This window comes from Lynx rufus, unplaced genomic scaffold (assembly GCF_022079265.1).
Source record: "Lynx rufus isolate CCGP_SWC_20201006 ecotype Redwood Valley unplaced genomic scaffold, mLynRuf1.p SCAF_7, whole genome shotgun sequence".
Lineage (NCBI taxonomy): Eukaryota > Metazoa > Chordata > Mammalia > Carnivora > Felidae > Lynx > Lynx rufus.
In genome coordinates, this window is record NW_025814889.1 from 83,559,232 (window position 1) to 83,586,916 (window position 27,685).

A 27,685-nucleotide genomic window follows, 5' to 3' on the forward strand; every position below is an offset into this window, starting at 1 on the left:
CTGAAGCAAGCAGTATGCTCAGGCATCCAGGCCCAGCCTCCCTGCAGGCTCTTGGTGGGACCAGTCGCTGGATCTCTTGGGGCTCACTGCCCACCCACCTGCCAGGTACCTGTACTGGACAGACTGGGGTGACCACTCACTGATCGGCCGGATAGGCATGGATGGGTCTGGCCGTAGTGTCATCGTGGACACCAAGATCACGTGGCCCAACGGCCTGACACTGGACTACGTCACCGAGCGCATCTACTGGGCTGATGCCCGTGAGGACTACATCGAGTTTGCCAGCCTGGATGGCTCTAATCGCCACGTCGGTCAGTGTGCCAGTGAGGCTGCCTGGGCACAGCAGCTCTGGGGGTCGGGGGTGGGGTCTGGAGCTACAGAGGATCAGGCCTTTGGGGCAAGAATAAGGTTAAAAGTCAGACAGCATGGTCTGAGAATGGGGATCTCCCCAGGGGAATGGGGATCCAGAGCACCCCGATGTACGCCCCCTGGACAAGCCCAGGCATGAGGCCACCATCTGAAGGAGAAAGAGAAGTTACTTCTCATGCACAGTTCGGGGCCCCGAGAAAGACAGGAGTAGGATGCCTGGGGTTGGGATGCTTCGGCACAGGGCATCCTCTAATATTACAGAGCAGGAACCTGCTGTCAGAAAGGCCTGAGTTTTAGTTCCAGCTTTGCCACTTAGCTGTGCGACCTTGGGAAGCCACTTAACCATCTGGAACGGGGGCTGGCGCCCACCTCACAGGGTTATTGTAGGGTTAAGGATGTCCAGTAGGGAAGGCGCTAACCGGCTGCTGGGCCCGTTCCCTCCCCGTCTGCAGTGCTGAGCCAGGACATCCCACACATCTTCGCACTGACCCTGTTTGAGGACTACGTGTACTGGACCGACTGGGAGACAAAGTCCATCAACCGAGCCCACAAGACCACGGGCACCAACAAGACACTCCTCATCAGCACCCTGCACCGGCCCATGGACTTGCATGTCTTCCACGCCCTGCGCCAGCCAGATGGTGAGCAATCAAGGGGTGGGAGCCAGCAAAGAGTGAGCCTGGCATGGGGGGCCCCCGGGGAAGGATATGGCCCAGCAGGATTGGTTCTTCTCTAGCACTGCCTGAGCAGTGCTTGCCAGACACTGGGAAATTAGGGAGGCTATCGACAGGCTCTCAGGAGCTGCAGCCCAGCCTGGGTCCATCCCAGGAGTCTTGTAGCAGCAAGTCCCTGAGGCCAGTCCAGGTGTGGACCGCCCAGGCAGGACCCCAAAGGCAGGAGGGCCGTACCCGAGGGAGGGCACAGGTGAGGCAGCATATGAGGCTGCAGGGCTGGCCTGATCCTGGGACCTCAAGAAGAGTCGTCTCCCTTCTCTGGCTTCAGCTCCTTCCTAAAGGAGTAGGATTTGGATCTGTCCTGCCTCTGCCCAGAATAGAGTGGGCTAGGCAGCCTTCAGAAGACCAGAAAATGTGGCATCAGTGAGTGCCGCCCTCATTCTGCCAGAAGGCAGTGGCTCAGGGGGCCCTGACCCATATACTGGGTCCAGTCGGCTGCCCGTTAGCCACTTTCTCTCTGGCAGTGCCCAATCATCCGTGCAAGGTCAACAATGGCGGCTGCAGCAACCTGTGCCTACTGTCCCCCGGTGGGGGCCACAAATGTGCCTGTCCTACCAACTTCTACCTGGGCAGCGATGGGCGCACCTGTGTGTCCAACTGCACAGCAAGTCAGGTGAGGCTCTTCCCCTTGACCCCCATTCACCAATGCCTCGTTCCCCCAACCTCCACTCCTCCTCGGACCCCAACACCCGCTCTAATGTCCTCACGCATCTGGTTTTCCCACGCTAACACCCCCACATTTCTTGCCTACCTCTTGTCTCCCCACAGCAATATTTTTATACCTGTCACCTCACACAAACACCTCCACACCCTAACCCTGACCCTCCCTTACCAGCACCCCCCACCCTGACCCCCACACAGATACCCCATCACCTGACCTTCCCACACTCATCATATCCCAACCTTCCATCCAGCTCAGCACCTCCACAAATTACCCTGGTCCTCCCGCTTCTTTGAAACATCGCAGCCCCCCAAAAGAAAGTCTCCTGAGTTTCCCCAGACCCCCACCAACCCCTCTTGCCCCCACCTGCCCTCCAGTTTGTGTGCAAGAACGACAAGTGCATCCCCTTCTGGTGGAAATGTGACACAGAGGACGACTGTGGGGACCACTCAGACGAGCCCCCGGACTGTCGTAAGTGCCCAGAGCAGGGGTGGCAAGAGGTTCCTGCACCAGGGGCAGCCTGACTCTCCAGGCTCTGAGTGGCCATGCCCAGCTCCAGCCTTTCTGACTCTGCGGCTCCCCTCCTGGCAGCCGAATTCAAGTGCCGCCCAGGACAGTTCCAGTGCTCAACAGGCATCTGCACGAACCCTGCCTTCATCTGTGACGGGGACAACGACTGCCAGGACAACAGTGACGAGGCCAACTGTGGTAAAGGGCTGCCCAGCCACTGTCTGCCCTCCTCCCTCCCCCTTTCTCCTTCCCCGGAACTTGGAGGTTTCCTACTAAACTCCAAGGACAAGGAAGCTCAGCCCACAGCAGCCTCCTCTCCAGGCTGGACTCCTGCGCTTTAGGCCCTGAACCTGCATGCTCCCACTGAGGGGATGAGGTGCCCCCTCGCTGCTCCTGAATCCTCTACCCCCCATTAGTTACCTCACCCTCCTCCCTACCTCCCACAGATATCCACGTCTGCTTGCCCAGTCAGTTCAAGTGCACCAACACCAACCGTTGCATCCCCGGCATCTTCCGTTGCAATGGGCAGGACAACTGTGGAGACGGGGAGGACGAGAGGGACTGCCGTGAGTGCCCGGGGCTGTGGGCAGGGAGCGGGGTGGCGGGAAAACAGACACAGAAACACACTGCACACTGAAGTCTACCCACCGCTTCTCTGGGCCATGTGGCTGTCAAGTAATGTTATTAGATGGGTGACATAAATTATACAGGGTGTGACTTGGTTTGCTGGGAAAAGGTGCAGATTCAGAAAACAAAAAGCACCAAAATTGGAGATAAACTGTCCCTTTCTTCTAAGAAATTTCTGGTGGGACCAGGGCCAGGGCTTGGAAGAGGGAGAAGATGGTGATCTCAAACTGTGGTGGGGGGAAAATGGGCAGGTCCTCATTCTCTCCCCCTACCCTGCAGCCGAAGTGACCTGTGCCCCCAACCAGTTCCAGTGCTCCATCACCAAGCGCTGCATCCCCCGAGTCTGGGTCTGTGACCGGGACAACGACTGCGTGGATGGCAGCGATGAGCCTGCCAACTGCAGTGAGTTGCCTGGTGCCCCCAGAGCCCACCTTCCCTCCACTGCGTCTGCTGTTCCCACCTCATCCCCACCCCGGGCGACCAGCGGCCACTGCCTTGCCCTCCCAGCGCGCTCCTGCAAGGATCCTCCCCCTCACCACCAGCTGCCCCCTTGCAGCCCAGATGACCTGTGGAGTGGATGAGTTCCGCTGCAAGGACTCCGGCCGCTGTATCCCCGCTCGCTGGAAGTGTGATGGAGAGGACGACTGTGGGGACGGCTCCGACGAGCCCAAGGAGGAGTGTGGTGAGCTTCCCCAGACCCCGCTCTCAGGGGAAGGCATCCGGCCTGGACAGGACTCAGGCCACCTGCTGACTGGGGCTCAAGCTGCCTGGCACTCGGCTTCCCGTGCCCACCACCCCCTGCCTGATTCCCCGTCCCTGCCTCCACCGGCACTTCCTCGGCACATACCCACGCAGAATCTTCTCTGCCCGCCTAACAGAGGGGGCTCCGTTAATCCCCTCCCCCAAGCAGCTCCTCCCACTCGTGTGCCGTCAGGCCCCATAACCTCCTCAAATCTCAGAACACTGCTTGGCCTCCCCCCGCTGATCTTTCTCCCACTCCTGGCCATCCTGCCCATGCCTGTCTGAAACCCTCGGGCCTGTCCCCGCTCTGTCCCTGACTGCCCCGATGTTTGCCTCCCAATCTTGCCTCCCCAGACGAGCGCACCTGTGAGCCCTACCAGTTCCGCTGCAAGAACAACCGTTGCGTGCCAGGGCGCTGGCAGTGCGATTATGACAACGACTGTGGGGATAACTCAGACGAGGAGAGCTGCAGTATGTCCCCCCACCCCCCGCCCCACCCCACCCCCACAGACCTGGGGCTCCTCCCTTCTCAGCACCCCTGTCCCCACCAGGCTGGCCGGTGCAGGTGGCTGCCTCCCAGGGCTGGGGGTCAGGTGCCCCCTCCCTGTTCACCCCACCCCACCCCACTCCATGTCGTGTATTTGAGTTTGTGCCATTTCACCTCATCTCATGTTTCTCTCCATTTTCACACTGTCCTCTTGGGGTTGCAGAGGTAGGTGTCTCTGATGTGCCCCTGCTCCCACCACACCCCCTGCCACTGCCCCAGAGCCCACCCATCCGTCCCCGTGCTGTGCCTCAGCCCATCATCCTTTACTGGCCTCTCCCTAAACCCTGGTGCTTGTCTTAGTGGTCTTGTCCCTCTCCTGTTCCCCTCGACCCCCCGCACACAGTCTGTCCCAAGGGCAGAGCCAGGGACCCATGCCCTCTCTCGTGTGTCTGCCCCAGAGGGGTAAGTGTGAGCCCCCTCTGTACCCAGCTGATCCCATGAGGGCAGCCAGTTGGCTGGTGTGGTCATTATGCCAGTCAACTGTGGCTTTCAGGGACACAAGGACGGGTGGTATTGTTCTGCCAAGGGCTGGAGATACTCCAAGGGCTGAGTCCCTGTGCCCACCCTCCTGGGGCGTGTTTCTCCCCTGTCCTTCTCCAGCCCCTCGGCCCTGCTCTGAGAGCGAGTTCTCCTGTGCCAATGGCCGCTGCATTGCTGGGCGCTGGAAATGCGATGGGGACCATGACTGTGCAGATGGCTCAGACGAGGTGTGTAGGGAGAGGAGAAGGAGGGAGGGATGGCCTCAGAAGAATCAGGACAGAGCTACAGGGGTGCCCCGATCTGACCAGGATGCTTGCTCCTGTGCCCGCAGAAAGACTGCACCCCCCGCTGTGACATGGACCAGTTCCAGTGCAAGAGTGGTCACTGCATCCCTCTGCGCTGGCGCTGTGATGCGGATGCCGACTGCATGGACGGCAGTGATGAGGAAGCCTGTGGCACTGGCGGTGAGGCCCTGCCACCACCCCCCACCCCACCATGTGGCCCAGTCATTCACCTCATTCTTTGTCTTCTGTAGTCATTGTTCATACAAAAAATATCTCTTAAGCACCTGCCATGTGTCAGGCACCGTTCTAGGCGTTGGGGATATAGCAGTGAACAACACACAGGGCCTCTGGGTACACGTTGGGACAGGTTGTTCCCTCCACAACGGCACTTAGTCAAGGGGCCAATTGGACCAAAATCCAGCAGAAACCTGTTGGCTGTGTCCACCCAGACTCCATCCCACAAGTTCCTACAGGGCAATTGGCTGCCCTGACAAACAGAGTCCTTGTTCACTTTGCTTTCTGGGAGCAACGAGACAGTGCCTGCCCCTGGCTAACCTGGCTGGGCTCAGTAGCCCGAGGCCACACTGTGAAGCTTGGGTAAGGGAAGCCTGGGGCTTAGAGCAGAGACCCACCCAACAATGAGGACAGACTTCCTGGCTCTGCCTTGATAGTCTGGAACCTGGGTCTCCTGACTCCCAGCCCAGTGCTCCTCCTTTCTGCCTGCCATGAACTGCATTAGGCCCCAGTGCCCTGCCACAACCACTAGAGAAAGAGGGCACTCTTGGCCTCTCTGTACACACTTCCCCAAAAAGGCCTCTTCTCCCCTAAATACCAGAGGAGGCAGTTCTGCTCAGCTGCCCAGCAGGTATAAAGGTAGGAGACCTGGGTTCATTCTGGTTGTACCACTGCTTGCCTGGTGACCCCTCTGGGCCACCTCCTGTGGTGGGAAGGGCCTGGGCAAGATCCTGCCCCCCAGCAGCCAGCCTGGGGCTCAGGGCTCATTTTTGGCTCTTTGCACGCCCCCGGCGCCCAGTGCGGACCTGCCCCCTGGACGAGTTCCAGTGCAACAACACGCTGTGCAAGCCGCTGGCATGGAAGTGCGATGGCGAGGACGACTGCGGGGACAATTCAGACGAAAACCCGGAGGAGTGCGGTGAGGCTGGGGGGGCGGGGCCCAGGGCGGGGGGCGGGGCTCTCATGCTCCCCGGGCGCTGCAGGCCCGCCCCCGAGGCTGATTCTGGCTCTGTCCCCTCCCACCCCTGCAGCCAGGTTTGTGTGCCCTCCTAACCGGCCCTTCCGTTGCAAGAACGACCGCGTCTGCCTGTGGATCGGGCGCCAATGCGATGGCACCGACAACTGCGGGGATGGGACTGATGAGGAGGACTGTGGTGAGCAGGGGGCCGGTGGAAGCAGCCTGATGGGGCGGGGGTGATAGTTTGGGTACTGCACAGTGGGTGGCGGCGGGCCAGGTGGAAACTCGGTGGGGGGGGAGTAGTATCCATTGTGGGGAGTCTGGGGGCCCTTCCTTGGGAGAGAGAGGCTTCTGAGGAAGGCAGGGAGGCTGCCCAGTGCCCTAGGTCTTGAGGTGGAGCATCCCCTGAAGCTTGACAAACAGCCCCGGACAGAGTGGGGGGGGGGTGGGGGGTTGGGAGGGGGCTGGGGGAGAGGGGGGCTGTGGGAGGAGGCCCCGGGGTGGTGAATATCCAGATCTGAAGCCCCCACCTTCCCCAGAGCCCCCCACGGCCCAGACCCCCCACTGCAAAGACAAGAAGGAGTTTCTGTGCCGGAACCAGCGCTGCCTGTCCTCCTCGCTGCGCTGCAACATGTTCGATGACTGCGGGGACGGCTCTGATGAGGAGGACTGCAGCATCGGTGAGCCCTGTGTGCTAAGGAGCTGGCGGCGGGGGGCCTGCGGAGGGCCAGAGAACCCAGGCCCAAGCCCAGGTGGCTCAGGAGAGAGGGCCCACTCTGTCCCCCACAGACCCCAAGCTGACCAGCTGCGCCACCAACGCCAGCATCTGCGGGGATGAGGCACGCTGTGTGCGCACCGAGAAAGCCGCCTACTGCGCCTGCCGCTCGGGTTTCCACACTGTGCCAGGCCAGCCCGGATGCCAAGGTAAGAAGGCGGGACTCAGAGGGGGCGGGAAGAAACCCGGGACTCTCCATGACCCTCCCCTGTAACCCTCAGACATCAATGAGTGCCTGCGCTTCGGCACCTGCTCGCAGCTCTGCAACAACACCAAGGGTGGCCACCTCTGCAGCTGCGCCCGCAACTTCATGAAGACTCACAACACCTGCAAGGCCGAAGGTACCAGCCTACCAGCCGGAAGAGGACAGAAAGAGTGGGTGGGGCTATGCAACACCAGAGTGTAAATGGGGCTAACGTGGATGGACGTGCTCCCCTTGGCACACCCATGCCCAGGCGCAGGAGCCCAGACCCACGGGCCCAGCTGCCAGCAGCACAGAGGCTGGCATCAGTGCACGGGGTGCTGGTTGGGGAGCTGGTTCATCTGGAGAAGTCCGGGGTGGGGGCAACATACCCATATCCCACATGTGCCTCTTCACCCGCCACTCCCAGGAGGAGAGCACACAGACACGCATCACCACATAATCACGTTGTAGCTAGCCCCTTTGCTTCTTATTTTCAGCTTCATTGAGATATAATTAACAAAACTGTCAGATATTTAATGTGAACAGGTGATGATTTGATGCATGTACACCTGGTGAAAGGTTTCCCTTCATTGAGTTAACACAACTATCATCTCATTCACCTTTTGGGGGGGGGGGTGGGAACGTGTATATGCTCTGACGCACACCTGCACCTGCCTGTGTACAGACACCCCCAAACACCCGTGCACACACATCCATGTGCACACGAGGGTATGTATGAATACACAGCCCCACCACGCACGTCCAGGTGCACTCACGTGCCAGTGCGTGCCTACACCCCTCCGTGCCAGTGCACACACACCCCCACATGCATGTGTGCCCACGGGCATATATCAGACAGCATGTAGCACAGTGTGGTGATGCCAGCCAGTGACAATGAGGAGACAGAAGTCCCTGAGGCTGGAGAGGCAGAGAAGATTTCCTGGAGGAGCGGGTCCTATTGGACCAGCTCAGGGAAGGAGAGGAGGGAGTACATCCCGGCACCAGGCCTGGCATCCCGCAGCCCTGGCCTCCTGCCCCTGCCTTTTTCTGCCTTTCTCCTGCACCTGACACCGGGACTTTTGCCCCTCCAGGCTCTGAGTATCAGGTCCTATACATCGCCGATGACAACGAGATCCGCAGCCTGTTCCCCAGTCACCCCCATTCGGCTTATGAGCAGGCCTTCCAGGGTGACGAGAGTGTCCGCATTGATGCCATGGATGTCCATGTCAAGGCTGGCCGTGTCTATTGGACCAACTGGCACACAGGCACCATCTCTTACCGCAGCCTGCCACCTGCCGCACCTCCCACCACTTCCAACCGCCACCGGCGACAGATTGACCGGGGTGTCACCCACCTCAATGTGAGCACCCCACCCGGGATGGGATCTCCACAGATTGGATGGGAAGACTGCAAAGAGCAGAGAGTTCAGAGCAGGGTTTGAAAAGGACAGTGGAAGGGGGCAAAGGGTGAGACTGACGGGCAAAGGCATTGGGGATTATGTTGTGGGCACGACAGGTGGACAGAGCAATGAGAATTATCAGTAGCTGGCTCTGCCACATTGCAGCCCAAGGTGGCAGGGTACGATGGACACACTGGCCTTCAGCATCAGAGCCACGTTCAGTTCCTGATTGTCACCGCCATCCACTGTGTCAGTCTCAGCCACCTATTTGACCTCTTTGGGCCTTTGTTCCTCAGTAGAGCGAGGTAATAATATCTCATCCAGCAAAACATGTGAAAGCTCTAGGTATGGCCCATAACGTAAGCGTCCATTGAACCTCTTCGAAATCAGAGAACCGGCTCCTGATCTGGGATGACTTTTTAACAGGGACGAGCTGGCAAGTGCAGGTGGGGATAATGGGCAGGAAGACAAAAGGTGGTAGCCCCTGACATTATCACCCTCCCCCATTCAGATCTCAGGGCTCAAGATGCCACGGGGCATCGCCGTCGACTGGGTGGCCGGGAACGTGTACTGGACTGACTCAGGCCGAGATGTGATCGAGGTGGCGCAAATGAAGGGCGAGAACCGCAAGACGCTCATCTCGGGCATGATCGACGAGCCGCACGCCATTGTGGTGGACCCACTGAGAGGGTATGCGGGGGTCCCGGGGGGAGGGCCAGGGAAGCCTCTGGGGCAGCCCAGCATCCCCAGGTGCGTCCCTCCCCTTCCAGACCACCCTGGGGTCGGAGTCCTCCTCCAGCCCTTGGGCCTTCAGGCCACCTCCATCTTTGGTGCTCCCCGGTGCCGCCTTTGCCCAGAATCCCCAGCTGGCCTGCTCAGGCAGGGGCCTGCCCTCCACTTGCCTGGCCATCATGTGCAGCCAAGTTTGGGCTGCTTGTTTGCTCCAGGGGGCAGCTCTGCCCACTTTGATGTCTCTGGATTGGCACCTTGTAGTTTTATTTTATTTTTTTTTTAATTTTTTTTTCAACGTTTATTTATTTTTGGGACAGAGACAGAGCATGAACGGGGGAGGGGCAGAGAGAGAGGGAGACACAGAATCGGAAACAGGCTCCAGGCTCCGAGCCATCAGCCCAGAGCCTGACGCGGGGCTCGAACTCCCGGACCGCGAGATCGTGACCTGGCTGAAGTCAGACGCTCAACCGACTGCGCCACCCAGGCGCCCCAACACCTTGTAGTTTTAGAGTAAAAGATCCTTAACCTGATCAGGGACCTGACTCCCCTCGTTCTCTCTGGAGGAGGTAGACAGAACACTCTCCTCCCAATACCCAGCAGTCCCTATGCCCAAGCCACAACCTGGTGGCCCATCTCGCTCAGCCTGCTCTGGCAGCCCTCAGGTCCTACCCATGCTCAATTCTTCTCCTTCCCCAGCACCATGTACTGGTCAGACTGGGGGAATCACCCCAAAATTGAAACGGCAGCAATGGACGGGACCCTTCGGGAGACACTGGTACAGGACAACATCCAATGGCCTACAGGTCCGTGGAGGCGGGGCAAGGGGTGTGGGAGGGGTGGGTTTGCTGAGCCTGAGGTCACGTTAAAGCTTGGAGGAGAAGGGGCTTGGACTGGGATGGGCAATGAGTTATGGAGGCTTTTTCTAGAAGTGACTGGGAGTGGTCATGGGAACAGGGTAGAGCTGTCCCAAACATGGAGACACTTCTGCTTTTCCTCGAGCCTGGGGTGGCAGAGGCTGGGCCTTCACAGTGCTCTCTGCCTCCCCTCAGGCCTGGCTGTGGATTATCACAATGAAAGGCTGTACTGGGCAGATGCCAAGCTCTCAGTCATCGGCAGCATCCGGCTCAATGGCACGGACCCCATCGTGGCTGCTGACAGCAAACGAGGTCAGCATCCTAGAGCAGCCTCAGCCAGCACTGCCCTCGGGCCCCTTGTCCTCCCCACTGAGTCCAAAGGCCTCACCCAGCACCTGTCATCCTCCTCATCCTGGCCCCCAACAGTCCTACAGTGCCTTCCAGGCCTACCCCCACTGGACTCCCTGTGTACCAGCCCTGCACCCTCTGGCCCACTTGCCCATTCATTCATTCTACCAGTGACATTGAGTTGCATGGAAGCAACAGAGGTGGCAGGAGGAGCTTAGTAGATGTGGGGAGAGGGAACAGAAGTCCTTCCTGACCGCAGAAGTCTAGGGCCGATGGGACCTTTTGCCAATAGTGGCCACAAGAGGTGGAACAGGTTGGGGGGAGTTTTGTTTGGGATGTGTTGAGTTTGAGGTGCCACAGGAGCCCAGGTGTCCTGGAGAGTGACCAGGGCCTGAGTCCCCTCTGAGTCTACCTCCTCCCCCAGGCCTAAGTCACCCCTTCAGCATCGACGTCTTTGAGGATTACATCTATGGCGTCACCTACATTAATAATCGTGTCTTCAAGATTCATAAGTTTGGACACAGCCCCTTGATCAACCTGACAGGGGGCCTGAGCCACGCCTCCGATGTGGTCCTGTACCACCAACACAAACAGCCTGAAGGTAGGCACAGGGGGACAGCCCAGTCTGGGCCCGGGAAGGCCTGGGGGCAGAGTCTCCAGGCTGTAGCCTCAGGTCCTGGGCATTGTGGCAGGGACATTCTGGGTCCACGAGGCTCAGCATCCTCCCACCCCCGCCCACACCTGCAGTGACCAACCCCTGTGACCGCAAGAAGTGTGAGTGGCTCTGCCTGCTGAGCCCCAGCGGGCCCGTCTGCACCTGTCCCAACGGGAAGCGGCTGGACAATGGCACCTGTGTGGCCGTGCCCTCGCCCACGCCACCACCAGATGGTATGCTTGTGTCCCTCCCAGGTCCCCACCCTCTGCCCCGGGACCTTCTTCCCTGAGTTCCCCTCTTCCCCTGGCTCTGTGCCCTGATGGTCCTTCCCGCAGCTCCTCGACCCGGAACCTGTAACCTGCAGTGCTTCAATGGCGGCAGCTGCTTCCTCAATGCACGGAGGCAGCCCAAGTGCCGCTGCCAGCCCCGATACACAGGCGACAAGTGTGAGCTGGACCAGTGCTGGGAGTACTGTCGCAACGGGGGCACCTGCGCTGCCTCCCCCTCTGGTACGGCCTTCAGTTCTCCCGCCAAGACTGCACCCGGCTCCTCAGCCCCAGCCTCCCGCCTCTCAGCCCACTGGTTCCGCCTGGGGTGGATCCCCAGACCCTGTCCCACCCTGCTCCCCCTCTGTCTCCCCTCCTGCCCGCAGCCCACAGCCCCAGTGCCCCCGTTCCTCTGCTGCGTGCCTTCCACCCGGGCCTCCCAGCCCTGGTCCCCTCCAGTGGGGCCGGCGCCTGGGTGGGCCACGGTCCCGCTCACACATCCTCTCCCGCCAGGCATGCCCACGTGCCGCTGCCCCACAGGCTTCACGGGCCCCAAATGCACCCAGCAGGTGTGTGCGGGCTACTGTGCCAACAACAGCACCTGCACCGTCAACCAGGGCAACCAGCCCCAGTGCCGATGCCTACCTGGCTTCCTGGGTGACCGCTGCCAGTACCGTGAGTGAGCCATCCTTGGGCCCCAAGGGAGGGGATGACGGGAGCTCGGGGACCTAGAGCCAAGGGTGATGGTCAAGAGGCAGATTCTGGGGAGGGAGGCCATTCACAGCTCAAGCAGTCTCTAGGTGATCCCCCCCATCCCTGTAGAGGTGTCAGCACACTTCTCCCAAGGTGGTGAGCCCTCTGGCATCAGGATTATTCAAGCGAAAGCAGTGCCCTGCCAGGCTATTTGGGGATGTCCTTATACTCTAAACCTGTGACGGGGGAGGGGGGCAGCAGGGGGCTCAGGAGGAGGTGAGAGTCACCTAAAAGACCTAGGAGTCCCCTTAGTGTCTGGCTCCCCCCACCCACCACCTGTGGAGGACCCTCATGAGGGTGGGGCTTGAGGCACCTCCTCTCCCACCCCCCAACCACAGGGCAGTGCTCCAGCTACTGTGAGAACTTTGGCACGTGCCAGATGGCCGCCGATGGCTCCCGGCAGTGCCGCTGCACTGCCTACTTCGAGGGGCCGAGGTGCGAGGTAAACAAGTGCAGCCGCTGTCTGGACGGAGCCTGTGTGGTCAACAAGCAGAGTGGGGACGTCACCTGCAAGTGAGTGGGGCCTGCCCCCACGGTTCTGCCCGGCCTTGACCCTGCCCTGCCCCGGCCTCATGCTCCCTGGCCTGCCCCCCCCTGCCCTGCCCCTTCCTTAGCACTTCTGACACCCCCTCCCAGCCCCACCCCTTCCTCAGCACCTCAGACACCCCCTCCCAGTCCACCCAGCCTGTCATTCCTTCCTGCAGCTGCTCTGATGGCCGGGTGGCCCCCAGCTGTCTGACCTGTGTTGGCCACTGCAGCAATGGTGGTTCCTGTACCATGAACAGCAAAATGATGCCTGAGTGCCAGTGAGTTGGACCTGAGCCTTTCTAAGACCTAGACCATCTCCCCCTCCCCAAATCTGAGCGGGACACTCAGGACCCTGTGGCCCCTCCCAGTCCCCTGGCAGCCATGACTTTGGAGGTCATGCCTACTCAGCTCTGCCCCTCCCGTCTACAGGTGCCCACCCCACATGGCGGGGCCCCGGTGTGAGGAGCAGGTGGTCAGCCAGCAGCAGCCTGGACGTAGGTGGCAGGGGACGGGGAGACAGAGCTTCAGGGACCTGGAGCAGGGGTATTTGGGCCTCACTTCCCTGAGCCTCTCTGACTCAATTTCCCACCTCCTCCCCTCCAGATATGGCCTCTATCCTCATCCCTCTGCTGTTGTTGCTGCTGGTGCTTCTGGTAGCCGGAGTGGTTTTCTGGTACAAGCGGCGAGTCCGAGGGTGAGTTGTGGAGAGTGTGGAAAATTCTGGCTATTCATTTATCACCCTAACCTTGCCCTCCTATAATCCCTGCCCCCTTATAATCCTGCCTCCTCCAGGGCTAAGGGCTTCCAGCACCAGCGGATGACCAATGGGGCCATGAATGTGGAGATTGGGAACCCCACGTATAAGATGTATGAAGGCGGGGAGCCTGACGACGTAGGGGGCCTACTGGATGCTGACTTTGCACTGGACCCTGACAAGGTGAGCTGGGAGGACAGAGGAGGAGGCTTCCAGGGCAGGGACAAGAGGCTGTGGGTGGGGTGACTGAGGGTACGGAGTCGGATGATGGAATGGAGGCGGGGGAGGTAGGGCGCCTGGGCCACAGATCCCATCCCCTGCGCCCCACCTGAACCCTCTGTCACCTTGCAGCCCACCAACTTCACCAACCCTGTGTATGCCACACTCTACATGGGTGGCCACGGCAGCCGCCACTCCCTGGCCAGCACGGACGAGAAGCGAGAACTCCTGGGCCGGGGTCCTGAGGACGAGATAGGGGACCCCTTGGCATAGGGCCCTGACCACTGGACTCAGCCCAGAGAGCCTCCTGCCCCCTGCCAGAGAAGTCCTTCAACGAGCCCCCTCCTGCCCAGCCAGCCCCTCCTCGGCCCTGCCGGGGTGTATAAATGTAAAAATGAAGGAATTACTTTTTATATGTGAGTGAGCAAGTGAGCAAGCGAGCACAGTATTATCTCTCTCCGTTCTCCTCCTTCCTGCCTGCTCCTCAGCACCCCCCTCATGCTGCCTTCAGGGAGGGGGGCAGGGAGGACTCTGGGGGCTCCTGTGGCTCACAGGTACCCACCTCCCACCTTCCACCAAAATGCACCCCCACTGGGAGAGCTGGTGGTGCTGCCCCCCTCCCTGTTCAAGACACTTTGTCAAGGCTCTCCCCTCTCTCGCCCCACCCCCATCTTATCCCTCCCAGCTCTCTGAGGGCCAGTTCTGTGGAGGGAGAGTCCTTTGCTGCCCCTGTCTGGAAGATTTGGCTCTGGCTGAAGTAGCAAGGAAAGGATGGAATTTTTTAGTTCTTGGGGGATGCCATTCGATGCTCCAGCCCCCAACTCTAGGGGCACCTGAGATGGCCATGCTCAACACCCTTCCCAGACAGGCCCTCCCTCTCTCCAGTGCCCCCACCGTGGCTCCCAGGGCTGGAGACTTTCTTTGGTAAACAGTCCCCCAGCCTCCTCCTCCCTCCCCTGGGGATGAGGAGGAAGTGGGGCACACCAAGAAAGGGTAAGCGGGCAGCCCCGCTTTGGGGACATGAACGTTTTAATAATTTTTGCTGAATTCCTTTACAACTAAATAACACAGATATTGTTATAAATAAAATTGTAAAAAAAAAAAAAAGAAAGAAAGAAAAAAGCCATTTGTGTCTACCTATGAGTGTCAGACTCTGGGAGCTGGGCTGTGCTTGCCTGCTTCGGCCACCAGAGGGAGACGTGCTCTGTGCTGGAGGCAGGACTGGAGAGTCTGGTCTTGAGAAGTGCCCTTCTCCCTGAGCTGCCTCCCTCTCCATCTGGCTGGCAGGGGAAGGGGGTGGCATGGACTTGATGAGGAAGATCTGCTTCTCCTGGCTGTGTGACCTTGGGCCAGTGACTTCACCTTTCTGGATCTTGTATTCCCTGTGGCTCTAGGACAGTAACTCCAAATCCGTTTCTCTGCATTGTCGCTTACAGGGCACCACCAGCCCTACCCAAAACTATCTCCCACAGTGAGAAATCCCACTGTAAGAACTGAACACAGTGGGGTTGTCAAGGGCTTTCTGATCCTTCAGGGTGGTCCCACACAGCTCTCTGTGCCTGAGTTTGCTGCTGAAGCGCAAACATCCTCACAGAGTCTAATTAATCAGATGCCAAGAGTAGAACCCTAGATCCAGGAGGAGGGGGAGGCGGCCGGCTGGACTGAAGGAGAGCTGGGAAGACCAGTTTGCCAGGCTTCACTGGCCACCAACAGATTCAGCTCACCAATCATTGTGACATCCCAGGGGTTGACAGGAAAGGACTGCTACAGTCAAAGGGGTCCCAAGTCTACCTCAAACCCTTGCCGGGGGAGGGGAACCTCTTGCAGAAAGTCACGCGGCTCTACAGTGTTGGAGACTGAGAGTTACAGCACCACTCTCCCCTTTACAGCAAATGTGAGCTCAGGGAGGGCATTTGCAAGCAGCTGAAGAACCATTACCCAACACCCAAAGAAGGGCACTACCTTTCTTTCTGCCACCCTCCCTGGTTCAACTTCCTCAGCTTATTCCTTTTTTAAGGAAGCTATGGGTCTAGGCACCTCTAGAAATAAGAACCCTCCCCTTCCCTCTTGGTCCTGGGATTTCGCCTCCGGCTTCATCCTCTCAGCCAGTTCTGAGATCCTCCACTGTCTCTGGAGCATCCCAGAGCCCCAGGGAAGAGCGACCCTGCTGGGGAAAAGGGGCGTCCTTGTTGATCGCTTAGGGAGGCTTGTGGCCTCCTCTGTCCACCAGGTGGCGTAGGCACTCCTGCAGCGCCGCTCACCCTTAAGCCCAGCACAGCCCCCTCCCCAACACTAATTATGCACCTGCAGGCGGACCGGAGCCTAGCCTCTCACTTCCTTCCCTCGGGCTATTATGCCACACCCCCTCCACCCTCAGCCAGCCGGCTCCCCTCCCTCCCTCAGCGCCTGCCGGCTCCCCCCACCACCACCACCAGCCCCACCCCCTCGCTCCCTCCCTCTGCCAGCCGTGCATCTGGCGCCCCCGGGGAGCCACTGATTCTCTGCCTGTCGCCTCAAGATCCTGGGCCGAGCAAGAGGGGCCCCCAGCTGCGGCTTGGAACGCAAGCCCCTCCAGTCAGCTTCCTCCCTCTGCCCACCAGGACCAGCCAGGAGGGTGTCTACTAGGAGGCAGTCCTCGAACTCCTCACCTGGCAAGGACAGCAGAGGGGTCTGAGACAGAGATGGAGAAGAGACAGGGGCAGAACCAGGGGCAGAGGCTGATACAGACAGAATGAGAGACAGAGATATGGAGATGGAGAGATACAGGGGCAGAGGCAAAGACTCAGAGATGGGAGCGGGGGGGGGGGTGTCGGGATGTGTGTGTGTGTGTGTGTGTGTGTGTGTGTGTAGCTGGAGACAGAAGAGGGTGACCTGAGACTAGCAAAAGGAAAAGAGATGAGGTGGGTCAGGACTCCAGAAGATCAGGACCTTAGTGATGGGCTGCTACCCTTGGTACCTTAGGCCTGGGGGTGCCCACTGCCCCCATGTACCTCCTCACGGCAACCCCTGTGCTTGGCACTTGGGCCCGGGATTCTGAAGCCTTGGGGCCTTGGGCCTGGCCATTCCTGCCTCTTCCAGCCTCTCTACTCTCTGCCCCTTCTGCACCCGGGTTCCTGCCTCCTGGCTTCTGGCTGTCTCTCTGGCTGTCTCTGTGTTTGCCTCATCTTCTCAGCATCACGGATCCTTTTCTGGTGTCTGTCACATCCTTGTATCTGAGTATCTCTTTGTATGTGCCTGGGCTTGTCTTTTGGACTGCCAGTGCCAGCATACACCTGTGTGTGTGTCCATCTCTGTCTGTGGACGTTTGCCTCTCTGCCAGGGCGAGGAAGGGGGATGGGGCCTGAGTACCTGGCTGGGTATGCCTGTCTCTTGGTGCAAGTGTGCATTTACCTCTCTGTGTGTGCTCCTGTGTGTGTGTAAACTGAGTGTCCATCTGTGTGTGTCAGTGTGCCTCTAGGTGAGCACCTGTCTGCGTGTGCGTGCTGGTCTCTGTGTGAATGTGTTTCACTCTGCCTCTGTGCTCACCTCCGTGGTGTGGCCTGCCCCTGTGAATGCATCTGCGTGCATGCCTGGGGGTGTGTTGATGTCTCAGGATATGCGTCTGTCTATCTCTCTGCTTGTCCCTATCTCACACTGTCTAGGTGTCGGTCATACCACAACCTCAGCCACAGCCTCAGTGCATAGCAACAGCTGACAGCTGAAGACTCCCTGGGCAGGGAAGAGAGCGAGACTAGGGGGAGGAGGGAGCCTATGAAGAAACAGCCAAGAGGATAGGGACAGAGACAAGGCTGGGGCTGGGGACAGAGACAAGGACAGAGACAGAGGAGGAAGGAGACAAGGATAGAGAGGAGCTGATGGTGAAAGATGGGACAGTGGAAGGGAAGGGATGGAGATTGCACCAAGAGGCTGGGCAGGCGACGCTGAGGGGACTTCCTGCCCAACCCCCATGCAGGGACGCTCTGGGACGCGCGGGGGTCAGCAGTGAGGGGAGAGGGGCAAAAGTGAACGGCCGGTCCTGCAGAGGGGTCTGGAGATCGCGGAGGTGCCTTGGGGGCGGGAGTGGGGGCGGCGGGCGCCGTTTGTCAGCCCTATTGACAGACGTGATGGGGTTTCCGTCCGTGATCAATGATTCTCATCTCCGGGCCGAATGAGCCGCGGGGCGCCCATCCATCCCCGTCAGCGCCGCGCGGCCCCAGCCGCCCCGAGGCCCCGCCCGCCCTCACCTCGGCCCCTGACCTGCTCCTGCCCCGGACCCACCTTAGCCCGGAGCATAAAAGGGGCCCGCAGCACCGAGGGACCCTGGTCTTCCAGGGCTCCTGCTCCGCCGTGCACCCCTTCGGGGACACGGTCCCAGAGCCTCGAGCCCCACGCCCTGCCCCATTCCTCATCGGTGCACAGACCTAGCCTCTCCCGTACACCATCCCTAGGTCCCGCAACCCTCTGCGCTTCGCACCTGGGCTGGGGGCGTGTCCGGGGCGTGTCGGGGTGAAAGTCACCTTCGGTGCCCCCAGCTGGGCGGGAGGGGGCGCGCGGGGCGCGGCCGGGATTGGAGCGACGCGGAGCCCCGCCCCCCCGCCCGCTCGAGTCCGACCCAACTTTCTCCCCCGCCCGCGCCCCGCCCCCAGCGCCGAGCTCCGCTCCTCTCGCTCAGTCCGCGGGCCGCGCCGCCTGCTCCCGCCGCTCCGGCAGCCACCCCACGGCGCGCCAGCCCGGGGCCCCTCGCCCCCCAGGCCCGGCTCCGGCCTGCCCGGGACCCGTCCCGTCCGCCCCCCGCCTGGCCGCCTGGGAAGATGCGGCTGCTCCCGGAATGGCTTCTCTTGCTCTTTGGCCCGTGGCTCCTGAGGCAGGTAAGGGCAGCAGGGCTGGAGTGGGAGCGCCGGGTCCGGGACGCGAAGGTCCCAGAGTGCGAGGGGCTCACTGCGCCCGCCCCGCCCCCAGCGCGGAGCGTCCCAACTTTGCGCGGCGTGGGGGAAGCGGACAGACAGACTCCCTGATCCAGGACACGCGCTCTCCCAATCCAAGTTGGCTGAGGGTTGGGGGCGGGTGCCGGGGTGGAGGCCCGACTCGGATCTGGCTTCAGGCAAGGCGGGGGAGGGGACGAAGCCCGACCCGCGAGTGCGCCAGACTGAGCGGGAGTGCGAGACAGACAGACAAGCCAGCAGGGTGTCAGCCTTGCCGTCTTTCCGCGCCAACCTCGCTCGCCTTCCTCGCTGTCTGTCCTTCCACTCCTCCACCCTGCCTTTCCGTTTCTCCTCTCTGCACTTGTCACAATGCCAGGTGGGCACTGTGTTCCGAGCATCCGCGGCCCGAACACACGCGCGCACACAGATACGGCCGAACTTGGCTACGATCTCCCATCACATTTCCCGCGGAGACACCTTCTCCCCTGCACAAACCTCACAGACACACCCCTCGCGCGCGCCCAGATGATGGGGGTGGGGGCTGTCTGGAAGGGGAGTCTCTCTTGGTGTCCTCCCCTTGCCCCCACATCCCTAGGCTGCCTCTTTTCCCTGAGTCTCTGGGGTGAGGACACAGAGGCTAAGGAGGCCCAGATTTGATCTGCTCCCTCCCAACTTGGAGGCTTCAACTCACGAACACAGTGTGCTCATATGTGCTGGTGTGGACTGGGTGGGTCAGCGTGTGCACCTGTGTGCATGCATGTGTCTTGGGGCAGCAAGGCTTGGGTGTCTAGTGCTGGGGTCCAGGGTGCATGTGTAAGCTGCTACGGTGTGTGGTGTTGGCTTTGAAGGGGTGAGTGCAAGCGCCTGCTTCACCGCGCAGCTCTCTGTGCCCTGCTGTGTGTCCCACAATGGGGGCCTCGGACCTGGAGCCTGCTTCCTTCCATTGCCTCCTTGTCCGAGACTTTTCTGGTTCCTGCACCCTAACTGTACCTACCTAGTTTGAGGGCAGGCAGGTAGCTTCCTAAACCCCTACTCCTGCACCCTTGCTCCAGCCCCTACAGAATCTGGAAGGGATGTAGTCCCCCCCCCTTCCCCTGCCAACATTTGGACCCCACCTGCTTAGCCAAATCAAACTCAGCCACTCCAGCAGGGTAGGGGCTGCCCAGGTGAAGCTGGTGACCGAGCTCCCTGCCTCTCCCAAACACGTCTGGTGACCTTGAGGGGCTGGAAGGTGGGCAGAGGGGCCCCCTCCACAAAACCTGCTTCCACTGGCAGGAGCTTCTTTTGGACTTGCTGCCCAGCTCTGCCCTTATCCACTACTGCAGGATGGGGCCTGGGCCCCACAACCCACCCGTATACGTGAAGGCCTGGGGGAGAGGAGGTAAGGATGCTACTCCCCTGCCCCTCCTTTGTACTTCCGCGCCCATTCTCCTCTCCACTCTCCCTATCAAATAAACTCCCCTGTGGACAGATCTGGTTTAATTTCCTTTGCCCCCTGAAGGGGAATGAAACATCTGGTGAAGACTTGAAGGAGAGTAAGCATGAGGATGTGAGCGATGGGGATCTGTCTGAGTGTGTGTGAGCTGCAGCTGTGGGCCTCCGTGTTGGAGTCAGTGGGGGAGAGTGTATCTGCCATTTAGTCCAGCTTGTGTGCTGTGAGAATCAGTGTTTACATGTGTGTAAAGACTGTGGGTGTGTAAATACGTGTAATTGTGGGGCAGGATGTGTGCAGAGAAGTGTTTGTGTGTCTGAGTACCTGTGTGTGCTTGTGTGCACTTGTGAGTACCCCAAGGTGGGTCTCCAGTGCATCTGTGTGCCGGGGTACATGTGTTGCCCATATGTAAGTCTCTGGGGTTTGTGAGTGTCTGTATGCTTGTGGTCCTGAGTGCATTTGAGTGTGGGTATGGGATTGTGAGCCTCAGGGTGTGTTCATATATCTGAGTGTGGCTTATGTGTGTGTGCACTCAGGGCTGTCTCAGTGCCAGAGATGGGAGTATGTTGACACGGCAAGAGGCTGGTGGGGGACAGTTTACAAGGTAGCTCTTTGGGAAACCCTAATTGTCCAATGATAACCCCACTGTCTTTGGCACCACCTGACCCCTGTCACTTGCCCCTCCTCCTGGACCCAGGACTCTGGGCTTCCGTTGCCCCTGGGTCTGTGGCCTCTTGGCCAGACCTTCCTCCGGATCTTTCTGATATGGTCTCTGACTCCTCTCCCTCTCTGTCTCCGTCTTCCCCACCCCTTGCCAAAGCGGCTGCCTACTGGGAGAAGCAGCAGGCGATCAATAGTCACTAATCACTAATCACTAATTACTAATTAGCTGGGGGAGGGCAGGGGTGGGACCCTTTGGGACCTTCCAGCTCTATCCTGCCTCAGGGAAGGATTAGGCCCCAGCGAGCCTCTCAGAGCCGGCCAGCCCCAGCCCTGCATCTAGCCACTCCCTCCTGCCTCTGTACCCCTCTCCAGCCCCTCAGCTAATCTCTGGCTGGGCCACTTAGGCACGTGCCGCGTAGACTAGGGCCCAGAGCTTTGGTGGGGATTTGGGGGTAATCCGGGCCGCAGCTGGGCCAGGGGCACAGGAGAAGGAGGGCGCTGTGACAGCTCCCTTGGGCCAGATCCTGCATGTATAAGAGAGGTACCCATTGGAAAGGAGAATTTACAGGGTCATGGGATTGGGGTGGGGGAGGAGTTGGAGATCCAGGACTGAGTGACTAGGGAAGAGGTGAGGTAATTGGGGGACAGAAATATGGTAATGAAGGGTCACTGGGGTCAGAGGTGGGGTCATTGGGAAGGGGCAAGATAAACCTTGAAAGAGACCAGGTAGGTGGAGGGGGCATCTCAGGGCTCAGAGATGAAGTCATTGTCAAGGAGACGGGAACTTTGAACAGATCCCTGCAACTCCACATGATTGGGGGCCAGGAAGGGGACAGGATACTAGAGAGAGGACAGGGTCATGGGGCAGGGCTCAAGCACTGCTGGGTGCAGTGGTTAGTCGCCGGGCTTAGGGTGGAATCCAGCTATGGGGTGGAAATGGGGAACAGGGAGTGCTGTCTTGAGCGCTAGAAATTGGCGAGTCTCCCCCTCTCCCTCTCCTGCCCCTCCTCCACCTCCACCCCGCCCACTCCCCCTCCGGCTCCGGCTTCGGGAAATTACATCCCCGCTCCGCGGCTCCCACCCCCCCCCCCCACCGCGCCCCGGAGCCCGCGCCTTTATAGGCACATTTATTGCAATAATAAAGTGAGGCGCGGGGCGGGGGGCGGGGGGCGGCCGTTCCCGGGGGGACCGCGCCGGCTCTAGGAAGCAGGGAAATAAAATAAAATAAAATAAAATCAAAATTCAGATAACGGTGAGCCTTGCGCTGCAGGCCTCGAGCAGGCGGGCAGGCGGGGCTGAGGGGGAGGGGGCGCCCAGCCCAAGGGCAGAGCCCGCCCCACCAGCGGTCCCCGCCCCCTCACGCTATAGTAGGGTCTGGAAGGAGGTATCTTCGCTTCCACCTGCCTGGCCCCCTCCGATAGTCTAATCCTGCCCATCGTCTGCCTTTTCCTTTGACTTGTCCCCCATACCTGGTCCTCAGCTCGTGGCTCCGTCCCTGTCTCCCATCTCCTTCCTTGTCCCCCATTGCCCATTCCAGTCCCCATTTACAATTTGCCATCCCCATCTCCTGGGTCTCTGCATCCCTCAGCATCCCTGTCTCTCTCTGCCCAATAACCATTACCCATTCCTGTTCCCACCCCCAATTGCTCCCCATCCCCATCTCCCAGGTCCTACCCCACTCTCAATCCTGTTTCTCTTTCCCAGTGCCCATCCCTCATCCACCATCCTTGTCCTCCCCATCCCCATTTTGGTTCCCATTGCATTCTCTGCCCCTCTTCATTCCCCTAGCTCCTATCCCATCTACATCCCTGTCTCTACCCAATGCCTATCCACCATTTCTGATCTCTTCTTCATCCCTGTTCCCATGCCTATCCTCGTTCCATCCTCATCTCTGCACCATATACCTGTGCCTGCTGAGTCCCCAACCCCAGTCTCAGTTCTCAACCCAGACTGTCCTGTCCTCCCACCAATGTGCTTACCCCCATCTCCATCCCTGGTTCCCAGCCAGACCCTGTGAATTCCACCCCGCCCTGACTGCGGTGCCCTCCTCTTGTCCCTTTCTAGGTGCAAAGGCTTAATACGCTATTCCCTCCCCTTCCCCAGCCCTGGCCTGGAGCACTGTTCCTTCCCCAACCACAGGGTGCCGTTCCCTTCCCCCGGTCCGGAATCCTGAGCGGCCCCGCCTGACCTACACAGCCGGAGAGAAGCCAGGGACTGGTCTGGAGGCCTGGGGGAGGTGCGCCCTGCAATGCGGCTGGGGGGCCGATAGCGTGAACCTCCCCCCTTTCCCCCGCGGTCCCATCCCAAAAGAGGCCCCCCCACAGACACACAGTGGAGTTTGTTCACCAGCAAGAGGCAGCCTCAACTCCCCTCCATTGCGTGGGCTCACTGCCTTGGGGGCAAAGCACTCCTGGCTGGGTGCCCGCCCCGCATGGGCCTGGAGGCGCCTGGTGAGGCGCACCCCCCACCCATACCCACACCCCCGCCTGCCACTGAGCACCTCCGCCCCCTGCGGCCGACAGCCAGACTAGCCTCTCCCCTCGGCAAATGTCACCGCGCCCAATTAGCTTAATTAAACCAGTTCTGGAGCGACGGGGACCCCTCCTCGGACAACACCCTGCTCCCTCTCTCAGTTATAGAGGGGGGGGGACACCACCATGGATCTCAGGAAAGAGGGGCTCCTTTCTTACCCTGCTTTCCCTGTTCGTTCCCCCACCCACAGATAGAGACAGACAGCCTGAAGGATAGAGGGAAAGAACCGAAAGAGACAGAAACAGGGAGAAAAACAGAATCACGGAAGGAGAAAATTCGAGACAGAGTGAGGAAGAGACTGGGAGAAGAGTCACGGAGAGAGATGGAAAAACAGTGAAAGAGGGAGCGAGAGAGGGAGAGTGAGCGTGCAAGCGAGGAAGCCAGAGGGAGGATTTTATTTTATTTTATTCCATGTTCCCATTTCTCGGCTCGTTTCCTCACAGACTCACCCCTCCCTGTCAGAGCTCCCCCCAAGGTCGCTTTGGCCAACCCCCCAACTCTTCCCTTTATCTTGGCAGTCTCCTGCAGTAGGTGGGGGGTGTGGGTGCCCAAAGCCCAGGGATTTGCCAGGATCAGAGAAGCACAGACAGCAATTTGTCTGGAATCAGGGGAGGGGGATACCCAGCACCCTCACCGCCCGGCCAAACCTCCTTCCCTCTCCCAGCCCCTGCCTTCATGGAGTTGCTGGACTGAACCAGCCCTTGATAAGTCCTGGGCTGGGTGCAGGACAATGAGTGCTGCCGGGGTGTGCTGGGAGTGGGTGTCTCCTCAGAAGCATTTAGGGTCATAAGAGCAGGTGACTGGGTATTGATGGATGCCCCTAGAAAGGCAGTGTTGGGTCTAGAAGGGTGTGCAGATTAGGAGTCAGAGTTCAAAGGACTCCCCCCCCCCTTCTTTGACTTTCCAGGCAAGGTTCATGTATTTCCTCCTCCTAGACCTCTCTGAGCCCCACCATGCACTCTCCAAGCCCACTTCCTGGGAAGCCTGCCACCCCTCCCCCCACAGTGGCCTGGGACCCTTCCCACAGCCCCTCTCAGACCCACCCTCCTGATGTTAGCTGCCAGCTCAAGCTTGTCTGTCTGAGTCAATCACTCCTGCCGCCCCCGCCCCCCTCACCTGAGCTGGGAGGAGGGATGGACGGGAGGAGGAATGAGGGGGGCGATAAATATGTATGACGAGCGGGTGGCGGCGGCATTAATAACCCGGGATCGCAGTGCTGCGGGAATGGGGACCAGGCGGTGGAGATTCTAGCCCAGCAGCTTGACTCTGCCATTCCTGTCCCTTGTGGACTCATAGTGTGTACACAAGGGTGTGTGCAAACAGAGGGGGGCACCCATGCTGCCAGGCCTCTTTACCTACCCAAACCTCTGCGGGCAGGCCAGTGTGGAACCCCCCAGGGACCATTCATATACAACTCACACATATGCACCCCCCGGGGGGAACAGACCGCACCCCGGTTCTATCACTGTGGATACACTGACACACACCCTTGAGAAAGAGCTCGACACATGGACAGAGGATGATAGGAGCTCATGTAGGAAAGTGACACCTCCAGAGAACCAGACACGGTCAACTGAGGCATACAACTACACCAGTCTCAGTGACGCAGCCAACACAAACGGATAGATACACGGCCTCACTCAGGTCAACACACGGAAAGACACACACACAGCCAAGCCAGGCACATTTACAACCCAGGCATCTATACAGAACCACCGTGGACTGACACAACAGGCATTCAGCCCCACAGGCAGGCAGACACACACACAGACTCCTCAGACTGATATAGGCAGGTGGACACACACACACACACACACACCCCAACCACACACAGCCACTTGAAGCAGACACACACCCTCATCACCATGGGTTGAGACACATGGTGAGTGTGCATGCGTGCACATGCTCACACACACACCATCACTCCAGGTAGACAGACACACACCCATAACCATCCGGGGCTGACAGAAACACAGCCACCCCAGGCTGACACACACAGCACCCGCTCCCTGCAATCTGACGTACACGCAGTACGGGCCACAGTAACCGGCCACAGCTACCAGTCTGACTGACACATTCTGACACTCACGGCTCCTCTCCCTCCCGCTCCCCTCGCTGGAGCGGCATCTCCATATTTCTTCCTCTGGCTCTCGCACGTCTCCTTCACTCCCGGCCACCCCCCCCACCCCACCCCACCCGCCCCAGATAATTGATGGCCCGGGCCTGGCCCGGCCGCTCCCGCCTCTCGATCCATCTTGTACTCGCGCTGTCTCCCAGATCGGCCGCCACCTGAGACACGCGGAGTCGGGAGAGGGCGGGCAGGGGCGGTCCTCCGGCCCCCTATAAGACCAGGGAAGGACCACTAGGCGGCCTCCCCCACAGTAAGAGCGCTGGAGGCCGAGACGGGTGCCCACGCAGCCCCCAAGCCTCAATCCACAGCGCCGAGATCTCCACTATTAGCTCAGTCGGTTTTCCGGGCCCCTCCCCGCCAGGGAGTAGAGGCTGAGGCCTGGGTGGGGGCTTTAGCCTCGGCAGAGGTGTTGGGAGGTCTTCGCTTCTTTCTTGATGCTGACTGTTGACATTGGTCATGGCCTGGCTTGCCTGAGTCCACCTCCTCCCTGGCCCACCATTATTCAGAACCAACCAGGCTCCAGGCCAGGAGAGCCGGCTCCACTCCCTATTCAAAAAGCTTTTGCTTTTTGGATTTCTCAGCCCGCATTGGAGTTTTCTGAGAATACAAGGATTCTCAGTGTCATTTCACAGATGTAGAAACTGAGGACTGGATCGTGAGTTGGCCAAGAGCACAGAGGTTGAAAGGGCTGCAGGCCTGCACCAATGCACACTCCCCGAACCACTGACTGTGGACTACCCGCTTTCCCCAGGGGCTGGGGAAAGGGGCTAGTGGGGGTAGGGCCATGGGATGGCCTGGCGCAACCCCAGCGTCTTTCTTTCCTGCTCTTTCTTTGTCCACAGGTCGTCAGTGCTCAGACACCAGAGTCCGGGAGGCCTCAGTACCTGGAGCTGCGCCCCGCCGCGGCCAGAGGGGGCGCCCCTGGCCAACAGCTCCCGGTGCCGAGGTCATCCCACGGTCTGGGCACTACTGGCGCCTGGAGCTGGGCCTGGCCGGCTAATCACACCGGGGCACTGGCCCGGGCTGGGGCGCTGCCTGCGCCGCGCACGAAGAGAAAGCCGTCTATCAAAGCGGCCCGTGCCAAAAAGATCTTCGGCTGGGGGGACTTCTACTTCCGGGTACACACTCTCAAGTTCTCGCTGCTGGTGACAGGCAAGATCGTGGACCACGTGAACGGTACTTTCAGCGTGTACTTCCGCCACAACTCGTCTAGCCTGGGCAACCTCAGCGTCAGTATTGTGCCGCCCTCCAAGCGTGTCGAGTTCGGGGGAGTCTGGCTGCCGGGGCCCGCCCCCCATCCTCTGCAGTCTACGCTGGCCCTGGAGGGGGTGCTGCCTAGGCTGGGGGCCCCGCTGGGGATAGCGGCCGCGGGACCCGGGCTGGGAGGCACCCTCGGGGGCGCGCTGGCGGCCCCATTCGGGGGCGCGCTGGGAGTGCCCGGGGCCAAAGAGTCACGCGCTTTCAACTGCCACGTGGAGTATGAGAAGACAAACCGCGCGCGCAAGCACCGCCCGTGCCTGTACGACCCATCGCAAGTGTGCTTTACCGAGCACACGCAGAGCCAGGCCGCCTGGCTCTGCGCCAAGCCCTTCAAAGTCATCTGCATCTTCGTCTCCTTCCTCAGCTTTGACTACAAACTAGTACAGAAGGTGTGCCCAGACTATAACTTCCAGAGTGAGCACCCTTACTTTGGGTAGTGCGCCTCGCACTCGCCTGGGCCCTAAGCTTCCCGCCAAATCCCGGCCTCCCTAAGTGGGACCCCTCCCCGTGCCCCGCAGCTCCTGGGGCCGCATTCACCCCTTCCACTCTGAGGGCAAAGGGAACAGCCTTCCCGGGGACCATCAGCCATCAGGTGGCGTGGGTCCTCCTTTTCCTTATGGGAAGCGCTAGCGAGGCGGAGGTGGCTGTAGCCCCTTCCGCCACCTCCCAAAATGAAGGGGCAGGAGCGCAGGCCTGGAATAGGCGGGGCTTGGAGGCGGTCCCAGTGTCCCTTACGTCTGCATCGGGTCCCCCCTTATACCCCGGCGCTGGGCTGGACACTCCCTTTGTCCGCATCTGTATTGACGCCTGGCCTGGCACCCTCCACGCACCCTGTCTTACCCCCAGGCGCTTTTCCTCCTGTTCCATCCGGTCCCCCACGTAAAGACTGTTAGGCTCGTAAGTTGCGGCCTATCCCCAACCCCTTCTGCCAGCGGTATGCCTGTCCGCCTCCCCCCCCACCCCTAATTAGGGTAGCGGAAGCAGAACTCCTGGGCCTAGGCGATCGACTCGGCCCCTGCTCTCTGCCCATCTCCCTCCTGTCCCTGCAGTCCTGCTCCACCTGCCCCTTTCCGGCTGCTTCCTCTCGGTGATATTTTTTCTACGCCAAAACAGACGGGAAAGGGAACAAAATAAAGTGAAATCCAATACGCGTC

General features: G+C 60.0%; 2 protein-coding genes across 2 annotated transcripts in view; both read left to right on the top strand.

Moving 5' to 3' along the window:
• LRP1 (LDL receptor related protein 1) overlaps positions 1 to 14,719 on the top strand; it is an 82,105-nt gene extending 67,386 nt beyond the window's left edge. Inside the window, exons 60-89 of the mRNA XM_047065069.1 lie at positions 106 to 311; positions 822 to 1,010; positions 1,568 to 1,716; positions 2,142 to 2,235; positions 2,356 to 2,472; positions 2,721 to 2,840; positions 3,181 to 3,303; positions 3,458 to 3,583; positions 3,997 to 4,113; positions 4,790 to 4,896; positions 5,001 to 5,133; positions 5,987 to 6,106; positions 6,219 to 6,341; positions 6,685 to 6,825; positions 6,935 to 7,069; positions 7,142 to 7,261; positions 8,196 to 8,464; positions 9,015 to 9,193; positions 9,932 to 10,038; positions 10,285 to 10,401; positions 10,862 to 11,038; positions 11,185 to 11,325; positions 11,428 to 11,601; positions 11,872 to 12,033; positions 12,450 to 12,624; positions 12,816 to 12,917; positions 13,069 to 13,133; positions 13,243 to 13,333; positions 13,432 to 13,576; positions 13,745 to 14,719. Of these exons, the coding sequence (XP_046921025.1) occupies positions 106 to 311; positions 822 to 1,010; positions 1,568 to 1,716; positions 2,142 to 2,235; positions 2,356 to 2,472; positions 2,721 to 2,840; positions 3,181 to 3,303; positions 3,458 to 3,583; positions 3,997 to 4,113; positions 4,790 to 4,896; positions 5,001 to 5,133; positions 5,987 to 6,106; positions 6,219 to 6,341; positions 6,685 to 6,825; positions 6,935 to 7,069; positions 7,142 to 7,261; positions 8,196 to 8,464; positions 9,015 to 9,193; positions 9,932 to 10,038; positions 10,285 to 10,401; positions 10,862 to 11,038; positions 11,185 to 11,325; positions 11,428 to 11,601; positions 11,872 to 12,033; positions 12,450 to 12,624; positions 12,816 to 12,917; positions 13,069 to 13,133; positions 13,243 to 13,333; positions 13,432 to 13,576; positions 13,745 to 13,885 (4,165 nt within the window). The 3' untranslated portion in view covers positions 13,886 to 14,719. The remainder of the gene's footprint in view (positions 1 to 105; positions 312 to 821; positions 1,011 to 1,567; positions 1,717 to 2,141; positions 2,236 to 2,355; positions 2,473 to 2,720; positions 2,841 to 3,180; positions 3,304 to 3,457; positions 3,584 to 3,996; positions 4,114 to 4,789; positions 4,897 to 5,000; positions 5,134 to 5,986; positions 6,107 to 6,218; positions 6,342 to 6,684; positions 6,826 to 6,934; positions 7,070 to 7,141; positions 7,262 to 8,195; positions 8,465 to 9,014; positions 9,194 to 9,931; positions 10,039 to 10,284; positions 10,402 to 10,861; positions 11,039 to 11,184; positions 11,326 to 11,427; positions 11,602 to 11,871; positions 12,034 to 12,449; positions 12,625 to 12,815; positions 12,918 to 13,068; positions 13,134 to 13,242; positions 13,334 to 13,431; positions 13,577 to 13,744) is intronic.
• A 3,683-nt stretch (positions 14,720 to 18,402) lies between these two features.
• On the top strand, positions 18,403 to 27,402 carry NXPH4 (neurexophilin 4). The gene is made up of 2 exons (XM_047067222.1): positions 18,403 to 18,459; positions 26,114 to 27,402. Exons 1-2 carry the CDS (start codon positions 18,403 to 18,405, stop codon positions 26,966 to 26,968), a joined length of 912 nt encoding a protein of 303 aa, XP_046923178.1. The 3' UTR covers positions 26,969 to 27,402.
• Positions 27,403 to 27,685: the final 283 nt, after the last annotated feature.

What these genes read in the sequence shown, in the direction of transcription:
- NXPH4 (XM_047067222.1), top strand. Translation starts at nt 18,403, where the DNA reads ATGCGGCTGCTCCCGGAATGGCTTCTCTTGCTCTTTGGCCCGTGGCTC. An exon ending in GCCCGTGGCTCCTGAGGCAG is followed by an intron (nt 18,460 to 26,113) that starts GTAAGGGCAGCA and finishes CTTTGTCCACAG; the next exon opens with GTCGTCAGTGCTCAGACACC.